We start from the raw sequence: 10,409 nt of genomic DNA on the forward strand, positions 1-10,409 counted from the left end.
GAATGTTACTCAATCTGTCCACCACGCTTTTACTGTCAGTAAATATAACATAATTACTAGTTGGATTATAAATTATAATACAAAAATCGTTAACACTAAAAAACCGACAGCGTTACCTCGAGAAACTCATAAGCAATGAAATATTTTTAAATTTTTTGTTTCACATGATGCAATTGCAAGTTCTGAGGTCCACCGCAAAATCCATTTTTTTTTTGAGGCGCCTAAAAATTTGCCACCCGTTGGCTTATTTTTCAATATTTTGCCTTGACAGTTTTTTTGAAAATTCTTTGAATTGTACTGAATACATTTTTTGTTTAATTTAAAAATAAAATAATTCTACCAGAGTTTAAAAAAAATTCATAAATGTACTTGAAATGTTGATTTCAAACCATACTCCCCCTTAAGGGGAACGGAGCAAAATTCAAAATTTTGACGCACGTCAAAATTTTCAATGTGTTTTAAATGTATTCATTTTTTTTTCGAATCCTGAGAAAACTAATAAGTATTTTTGAAAAATTTAAACACAGAATGAAAGACTAATTTATTACCGAGGGCCCCGAATGTCCCTTAGAATAAATAAAAAGTTTCTTTGAATGAAATATTTGCAATTAAAAATCACACTAAATTTTCTCTTTTATTTCCACTTATTAAAATAAACATTAGGTATAGAAGTTTTCAGGGACTTTCGGCCCTCGGTAATCACGTAATCTTTCATTCTGCGTTTAAATTTTTCAAAAATATTTATTAGATTGTTCTCTCAGGATTCGAATAAAGTGAAATTTTTATGAGTTTTCTTAGCATTTGAAAAATATGATTACATTTAAAACACATTGAAAAGTTTGACATGCGTCAAAATTTTGCATTTTGCTTCGTTCCCCTCAAGGCAAACATATTGATTTTGACAAAGTTTTTCAGTACATTAAAAAATCGATAAAAATCGATTTGTATTGTTTTGTATCAATTTTTTAGCGTACTAAAAAACTTATCCAAAATCGATATTTTTGACTTTTGACTGTTAACGATTTGACGATTGAGCTTTTTACTTATCAGTACAGATTGTACATTTTTATAGCTGGAAAGATTGAATATTAAGTTATTATAGTTGAATATTTTGACGTTTCAGAGAATTAGGTGGATGTGTAGCCAAAGACCACCACGACTTCACACACTTAGTAATGCCGCAACTTGCCCGTACTAACAAACTCTTCTTCGCCATCTCTAAGGAAGCGCATGTGGTGTCGGAACATTGGGTGAGGGAATCCCACGAAACGAATCAATTTCTACCAGAAAACAAGTACGCTCTCCATTCCAAAGACTTTAACTTCGAATACAAATGTGATATAGACCAAACGCTTCTAACCCGTAATAGGAACAAGTTGTTCGAAGGAAAGTTCTTCTTTGTAACCCCAAGTGTGTTTCCAAGTAGGAAACTTGTTGTGGAGCTTATACAGAATTGTGGAGGAATCGTGGAGAAACATAGACGCAGTTCTTCGCAAGTCGAAGCCACTACACTCAACTCTCCTTATAGTTACTTTATCATAACACACGAAGATGACCTTCATCTCGTTGCAGACTTGCTGCGAAATAAAAAGGATAAACTGAAAGTAGTTTGTAATGTAGAACTAATTTTTAGCGCTATCTTGAAACAAACGTTTGAAGTTGAACCTTACGCCGTATGTGTATTATGATTTTCTGATGATTCTAGTAATGAGGACGATTTGGATTACTGAATATGCCAATATTGTCTATATTTTTATTGCGTACATGTATTAGTGGATGAAATTGGGCCAATTTTTTAAAATATTTTGACACGTTAAGTACTAATACCTAAGCATTATTCCAAAACTAAAGAGATTATATTTATTTGAATTATATTTCCTGGCTACTTGGTTGTGGTTGGTTGAAACACGACCAGTTTTACTCAAGAGAAATTCGAGTAGCGAAAACTCAATTGTCATTTGTAATTGAAGAGTACAGGGGAAAAACAAGGAATGTCACATTTTATACATATTGAGATAAACATCAATAAAGGTTTAATTCTTATGATATCTAAAAACTACTTAGAAGATTCTTAGCAGAATTCTAACAATTCTTATTATATAATCCTAATACAATATTAATCTATATTAACTTATTAATTTAATAATGCACAAAAAACTGCTAAGATTACATATTTTTGTTCAGTGGCGTGCGGACAATTCTGGTCCTTCGCCTGAAGTATTTATTGCAAAAATACTTTACAGTTTGATTTAGGGTATTCCCATTATAAAAATATATTTATTAATAACAATAACGAAGTTAGAAGAACTGACTAAGAGATAGTGCTTCTATCGATATTTCTCAAACTAGAGTACGTTACAGCTATGACAAAGAAAGTAAATATTGTTGCCAATTAGGAAACAGTGTTTGACACGTTTCAACTTAATCATGTCGAGTTTGAAACGTTTCAGTTATTCTATAGGATGAGATCCTTTATTATTAGATTTAAGCCACACAGCTCTCACTACTGTAATAGAAAAATCCACCCATCCCAGATACCTACGGTATCAAAAAAAATTGGTGGGATTCTTTCCCTTTCTTTTCTACATATGGGCTTATGAGATGTTCATCAACCTAACTAGGGAACTTGCACATTTTTTTTATTACATAATAATGTTCAGTTTTGTATTAAAAATGAGATTTCCAAAATTTCACGCTTCAAAAACTCATAATAACGTAGAAGTACAAATTTAAAGTCTTCTGTATTTTAAAATAGTTCAAACGACCCGTGACGTCACATAGTTTAACTATATAGTTCCTTTTATGGTTATATTTCTTAGAATATAAAATAACCAGGAAGGAGTACATGCAAAATGACCTTGAGTCGGGAAGGAGGTCGCAAATGGCGACCAGCTGTCAGATTTGCTTTCCATCTCCAGTGACGTACCTTTAAAAGAGGGAACGTAATTCTTAACGATTTTATTACATCTTTGATGTTAAACAAACAGCTGTAGATCAAGAGCAAATACGTATTAATAAAATATTTTGTTGGAAAGTCAGTTAAATAACATTTTTTTATACTAATAACTTCAGTTAATTGATTGCATATACAGGAGCTTTACCACACACATCCATGCACACAGCTGATCCAATACACAAACACCTATTACATCGTTGACAAAAACTTATGAGTCATCCACAGACGTTCAAGATGGCTGATTCGGCTTGAAATTTAAGGTGTTGTTGATATATGACAGACTCCTTCCTGTTTATTTTATATTCTAAGTTATATTTAGGTATATTCTTCTGCTTCTTCTTTAGTTTATTGGCCTCCACCTACTTGGGTATTTGGCCAGCTCGTCGTTGCGAAATAAAGGAAAAATATTTATATTCTAATGACATTTATCGTATGTCATTGTAATAATATATACCAGTTGGTTGATATTGGAGTTTGATATAGTTATTGAAGGAAAGGAAAGAAGGTTTACTATGGAAAATAAAACCATTTTGTAAAAGTACAAATTTTCTATGAATAGTTCAAACGATTAAAAACACTTGTAAAGTCACATAACTGCATTTCTACTGACGTTTATAATGTCTAATTTAAAATTATATACAATTTTGTTTACTTTGTTGGTTCAGAATGTAAACATATAGCCCGATGACGTCACGACGCGTTTTGGGCTGGCTGGTATAGTTTGAATTTTTAATCGTCTTTAGGGGCGAAACGAAAAACAAACAAAACTTTTTATCTTTGATACATGTTTTAAATTATCGTCTGTTGTGATTTATAACATTTTTTGTCGAATTTAGAATTTTATGCAAGTTCCCTATTTTTTGTTTTCTATGAGGTTCTTCGGAATGACTCTAGTAGTATAGAGATTCATATAGAGAATAATAGATATCGTCTGGGTACTTTCCATTTTCCATTATCTCCTTATTTCAATTTCAGAATCTCTTATTTGATGATCTTTTATATTTATTAGATATGTTATATTCAACATGCAGATTATTGTTGTTAGGTGTTGTCACATCAATTAGTGTTGTTTGTCTAATTCCGTTATTAAGTAGTATAAAATCTGGCATATTATGCGTCACTAGTTAATCTGTGAGCACAGTGCGGTCCCAGTATAGCTTGTAGTTGTAATTCTCAAGCATACTCTCCCATTGATAATATGGGAGACGGTCCGTTTGGAGAAGTCCCAGTCTGATAACTATCTCTTAATGAAGGATCTTTCTTATTGAATCATGCCATTTCTTGTATTCAATTGCAGCAAATGTCTGGCAGCCCCCAGTAAGAATCTGGACGGTTTCTTGGATTTGATATCCATATCGACATTTGTCGTTTTGAACCTGAGGGTCTTTGACGATATATTTCTGGTAATTTTTGGTTGGTATAACCTGACCCTGATTAGCTACTAATGAAGCTTCTGTTTCCGGGAACATCTTTCCTTATGTCAACCAATAGTTCAACGCTGTATTTTCGACATAGTCTTGGCTGCCTCATTGGGATGTCGCCGTGCAGAGGTTTACCCATCCAGGTGCGTATTTTCGTCCTTAGTAAGGTGGTTTATACGCATTTCTGGTTCCATCTGTTTATCTTGTTGCTCATCTATATCCATAAGTCTCGTCCTCTTAAATACTGCGGTAATGTTGTTCTTTCTACTGCACTTCGAGGATGGTGTTTTTTTTTTTGCCTTTTTGAGGTGTGTTCGTACTTTTCGCTGAAGATTTTATATATCCGTTTTTGTCCACTTAACAATGCCAAATGAATAGCTAAGCGCGGAACGAAGCGAAGCTTATTATTATTACTATTATATCTTGATACGAAGTGTTCTTTTGTTAGTGTGTGTGAGTTATTAATTATTATATTTTTATGAAATTTATTTTTTATTTATTATTTTTAGATTTAATAATTGATTAGAATGCAAAACGAAATATCTGATTTTAATTTTTACATATGAAGAATACAGGGGAAAAACCAGAAATGTCACTTTTTCATGAATTTTGGTTTTTCACGCCATCTGGTAGCATAAACTGAGTACTATCGACTAGCATATCGAATCAGGACAATAACCAGAAAGATCAGTCTATATAAATTTTCTAAGAATTTGTATCCAGGCGAAGAACCAGGATTGTCCGCACGCCACTGAACAAAAATAAGGAATGTTAGTAGTTTTTTGGTGCATTATTAAATTATATAAGTTAATATACATTAATATTATATTAGGATTATAGAGTAATAATTGCTAGAATTCTGCCAAGAATCTCCTAAGTAGTATTTAGATATCATAAGAATTAAACCTTTATTGGTGTTTATCTCAATATGTATAAAATGTGACATTCCTTGTTTTTCCACTGTACTCTTCATATACGGCCTTCTCTTTTTAAGCACATGGCTAAAAATCCAATTATGACTTATACTTAGTTATCTATTGACTAGTCCAAGTAAATATCTACCTAAAAAGAAGAATCTGGTGAGACTTTAAATAATTTTTTGGGTGTAAATCATGCTTTGTGAATTGGTATCTTTAGTTTTGGAAAAAATCATTGAGCCTATATTATGATGCGTATATAAATTCTATTCTTTTTACTCTATTTATTTTTGTTTCTTATTGTTACATTATAAATATATTTAAAAGAAAGTCTTTATTATATTTCTATTTCAATTTCAAAACCTTTATTCATTATGTTAAAATTTTTATATTTTTGATTGCACATTTTAGTTTCAATGAAGTAACAGACATGACTTATATTATTTAAATTGTATAAGTGTTTTGTGCAAGAAATTACAACAATTAGTGACTCATCGAATACCGATAAACAAAAGTTTTAGAATACAGTAATATTGTTATTAAGAATCATAATAATAAAATCTCGTAAGTTACTAAATACAGGGTTAAGTACTAAAATGTACTGACGTGAAGTTTGAAGATTACCACTTCACATCCAATTGAGCACTGTCAGCTCGCCGAGTTACCCAGTCGATATTTGACGGGGTTTCTTCAAAAGGCATTTTGATTCATGCGTGATTTGTGAAAATATATATTGTACTAGATCTGAGATTTTTAAAAGCAATTTTACGACCATTTTGCAGATTATGCTGGACTATAGAGCGTTTCACAAGAACGGAACATTGCGGAGACAGCGCCATGTATTTTTATGGGCGATCGAAGCGCGCCGATGCCACGCCGTACTGATTAGAATAAATCATATCGGCAGTCGAGGAGACACCCGTGCCCTAGAGGTTTTGCAACACTGATCTCCAAAACAAAGTATAGAACAGAAATAGAGTCGAAATCGCAGACTGAAACGGAATGTTCATAATATATTCTAATTTGAATTTTTCAATTTTAAAATATGTTTAAAATTTGTTGGTGGGAAAGTTATTTATATTTGCAAACTTTTCGACAGAATCTCATGTGGACGGAATAATCAATATCCGTAAGAGTGCCAGTATTTATTTTTATTTATTTACTTCCTTGTCAAAGACGATGTGTAGCCAATAGTAATGTGATGGTACACGACAACCCTCACGGAATTTTCCTAATTTATTTGTTATAAGAATAAGGTCAATATTATAGTTGCAATTTGTATAATTTATTACGATAGTAGCAAAGTTCAAAGTATTCAACTCATTCGCAAGACTGCAAACACAGCACACGTCATTATTGAAATACGTATAGCATAACCATATATGGTAATACATATGGGCATTGTTTTTAAAATAATAAGATATAAGTGGGAAGGTCGAGTACCTGAGACATTCATTGTTGTATCAGTGTGTTCGCTGAACTCTGCTGGCGCGTGGTCAGGGGATATAGTTACCGAGATATGGGTCACCTTGACCTATCCTAACTATAATGTCGGTCGACGTAGTTGTAACTGTACCTTTAACCTTGTAAGAATAAAGATATGTAGAAAGTTTAAGTTTGTTTGTTCGGGAGTGTCTTCGTCCAGCAACCCCCAACATCACATGGCGATCCGTGCCTTAAGTTAAAGAATGGAGTTTTCTGGTTCGCATATAGATTGAGGTATGCAGCTCTACACGTAAGATGGGAAACAACCAGAATAAAGAAAAAGAGGAACAGATCTTCATAAACCAAGCAGGCAACAGCGGAGGTGTGACAGCTGAAACCGGCGAAAACGAGAAGCTATCAATCCCGGGAGTTTTGGGAATTGTATCGTTCAGCCTGGCCATAATCATCGTCGGATGGCTACTGTATCGACGATGGAAGAAGCAGCTTCGACGCCACATCCGACAGGAAGTATCTAAATCAATGGAGATGCTGAGGTTAGACGCCCAGAATCCAGGACCAAATGCATAGACACATGAACCCATATTCGTGAGTAATTTTTCTTTTTAATACAATACAGTTTAACTGCTTATGAAGTAAGTTTGATGACTATTTTTTTTATTTTCATATTGAAATTTTGATTTTTTTTTTATTATATAATTACTCACTTACTTATTTACTGACACTTTAAATATTGACGGTTATCCAATATTATTGATCCTTTTATTTTACTTACATTTATGTTTTATTATATTATTTTATATGTTACATTTTGTTATATTTGATAAACTTAACGGCAATGATAAGCTTTACGAAGTAATTGAGACTTCGAGACACTAGGCCATATACTATTGAGTAACGTAGTCAGGCCAAGCCGAATTTATGTTCGAGGAAAGATTTCAACGTATTCTGGAAGATATAACTATATTAAATAGGAATCTCACAAAAGACACTATAGAACGAAGGAAAAATAAGCTAATCACAGATAAATGGGTGGAAAAACTCAGGACTATCACGGAACAGTTTAGGACGGTGCATAAAATATACAAAGGTGACAGCTGTAAGGCAGCAGAAGACAAATTCATTGCAGATATTATTGCAAAAATTGGAGAAAAGATCGGAAAAGTCCAAACAGAACTACGGAAAAGACAAGTTGAACATAACAACGACAAGATGGGAGAGAAATTCGAACTGAAAACAGCAGGGAACCTGATCCCTCACATAGGAAACACCGAAGAATCAATTAGAGCATTCATAGACGCAATTGAACTGTACGATGAATTTTTAGATGATGAAGGAAAACCGCAACTAACAAAGTACCTGTTGAAGGTGAAACTAACGCAAGCAGCAAAATTACGACTGAAGACCACTTACAACTCAAACGCGGCACTAATAACCGATATTAAAGAAAAGTTTCTAGTAAAACAATCTATCCCTGTTCTGTCAGCGGAGATCAACTCAGCGAAACAAGAGAATAGGTCAATAGAAAAATTTGGAAGAAGTTTAGAGGAGCTCATGGCTAAATTAACAATAGCACAAGCAGAGGGAAACAGAGATGCAGAAGAAGTGCTGGCCAAAGTAAACGAAAAAATTGCAATAAGCGTGTTTACTAACGGTTTAAAAAATGACAAGATAAAGACAATTTTGAAAGCCAAGAACTTTAGCACTTTAGCGGAAGCGATAACAAGCGCAAAGAACGAAGAATCGCTAACTCGAACGGAAACTGCAGGAATGTACCACATGAATAAAACATATAGAGGCGGAAGAAGAAATACAACAAACGGATACAAAAATAGTTTTGACAGGAGAAAAGAAGGTAACAAGACATATAATAATAGAAATACAAATGGAAACGAAGTAAGACAATATCATAACAGAGGTAGGTCTCAAAGAAACAGAGGAGCAGAACATGGTCATCGAGGGAGAAATAATAATTGGTCGCAAGGTAGAAACCCCAGCAACAGAAATTCACCAGGAGCATATTTCGCAACAGAGGAGCAGCCCCGCCAAGAGCAACCACACACAAGCACAATACAAGAAGTAGATTTTTTTCGTGGCCCATCAAATGGAGGCAGATAATTCCACAGCAAGTGGATTAAATTATATTAATGTTTATTACAGAGGAAAACGCAAAAAACTATTAATTGACACTGGCGCAACAGTCAGCGTTTTATTTGAAGAATGTTTAGATAAAAACTACACCGACATAAACAAAACCCGACGTATTAGCTTGCGAGGTGTTACCGGAAAAACTATATATACAAGGGGAACCTTATTGTGTGACCTTGAAATATTAGATAACTCAGAGAAGATAACGTTGACACAGGAATTTGCAGTTATGAAGAGTTTCACAAATAAAGTCGATGGGGTTATTGGTAGCGATTTTTTATACCAATATTTTGCTACAATAGATTACGAATCCTTAAAATTATCGTTACATGTAGAAGGAATGAGAAGAGATTTTAAAATGCTATCTATGGGAGAAATTTATACGATAATAATACCTAGGAGATGTGAAAAATTATTTTTTTTCGAGATCGGGACACACTACGGAGATTTTGTAACTATACCACAGGAGATAGCGGAAGGAATTTTCTCGGCAGGAACAGTCTCAAAACCAGTCGACGGAAAAATACCAATAAGGATATTAAATATCAATGATAGAGAAATAATTGTTAAGAATTTTAGACCGAAGGTCGAAAGATTAGACAAGTTCGACGTTTTCCACATGGGAGAATCAAAACAATCGGTGAGTCGTGCCGAAAGACTTTTGAATATGAAGGGCTCGGGGCAGTAAGGGACCTAAGCCTCATTTGAAAAGTTTTGAGTAAATCACGTTTAAAGTTTTTGACTAAATCCTGAAATCATATTTTTAATTTTATAATGTTTACCTTAATTTCTTACATGCATAATAAATTATTAAATATATTTTTTCAAAGAAAGATACAAAATGAAACTGCATTTGTTAAGAAAAAATTTATTAAACAAATAAATGTGGCTTATGACCTTTTTGAAAATAACAAAATGAATCATTTCAAAATCAAGAATATACCTACAATATTATTTTTTATTAAAAAAAATCGGTTTCATCATCCCTGGCTACTTCCTCTGCTTCATCAACTTTGTTATAGTCTTGTTGAATGTTACTTGTACTGATTCCAATAATACTGAGATAAAACTGCTGGTTTATGAAAGGAATATATTGTAAAAGTTTCTTTATATTCTGAATTTTTTTGATGCTCAGTACTATTGGTCTTCCATATATATATATTTTTTAAGCTTTTTGTTGTCACCAAACTTTACGACACTCTTACCAACATTTACTTCATCAAACGCTCCATTTAGGGTGTTTTTAATGAATATGGAATTTGGGTGTTCGCTATCGAACCAAGAAGGGACCAAGCCACCTACTAAATAAAATACTTTTTTGGTCTTAAAACGTGTTATTGACAAACGAATTTAAATAGAATATTAGTCTTAATGGCTCTTTATCAATAAAAAATTTAAAACAGGTTATTTAGGGCTACGTTTTACTAAAGAAGTAAATTTAATGTTATTATAACTTATTAAGACACAAGCCACATATCCTACAGCAAGAAGGTCTCAAGCCACTAAAATGTTTACTTACCTTTT

The 10,409-nt window shown here is 33.0% G+C and overlaps 1 protein-coding gene across 1 annotated transcript in view; it reads left to right on the top strand.

Annotated features, from left to right (window-relative positions):
- The window catches only part of LOC114325285 (PAX-interacting protein 1), a 76,243-nt gene extending 68,593 nt beyond the window's left edge, over positions 1 to 7,650 (top strand). Inside the window, exon 14 of the mRNA XM_028273302.2 lies at positions 1,124 to 7,650. Coding sequence (XP_028129103.1) covers positions 1,124 to 1,688 — 565 coding nt within the window. The 3' untranslated portion in view covers positions 1,689 to 7,650. The remainder of the gene's footprint in view (positions 1 to 1,123) is intronic.
- The last annotated feature ends 2,759 nt before the right edge of the window (positions 7,651 to 10,409 follow it).

The sequence above is a fragment of the Diabrotica virgifera genome, chromosome 3, assembly GCF_917563875.1.
Source record: "Diabrotica virgifera virgifera chromosome 3, PGI_DIABVI_V3a".
Classification (NCBI taxonomy): Eukaryota; Metazoa; Arthropoda; class Insecta; order Coleoptera; family Chrysomelidae; genus Diabrotica; species Diabrotica virgifera.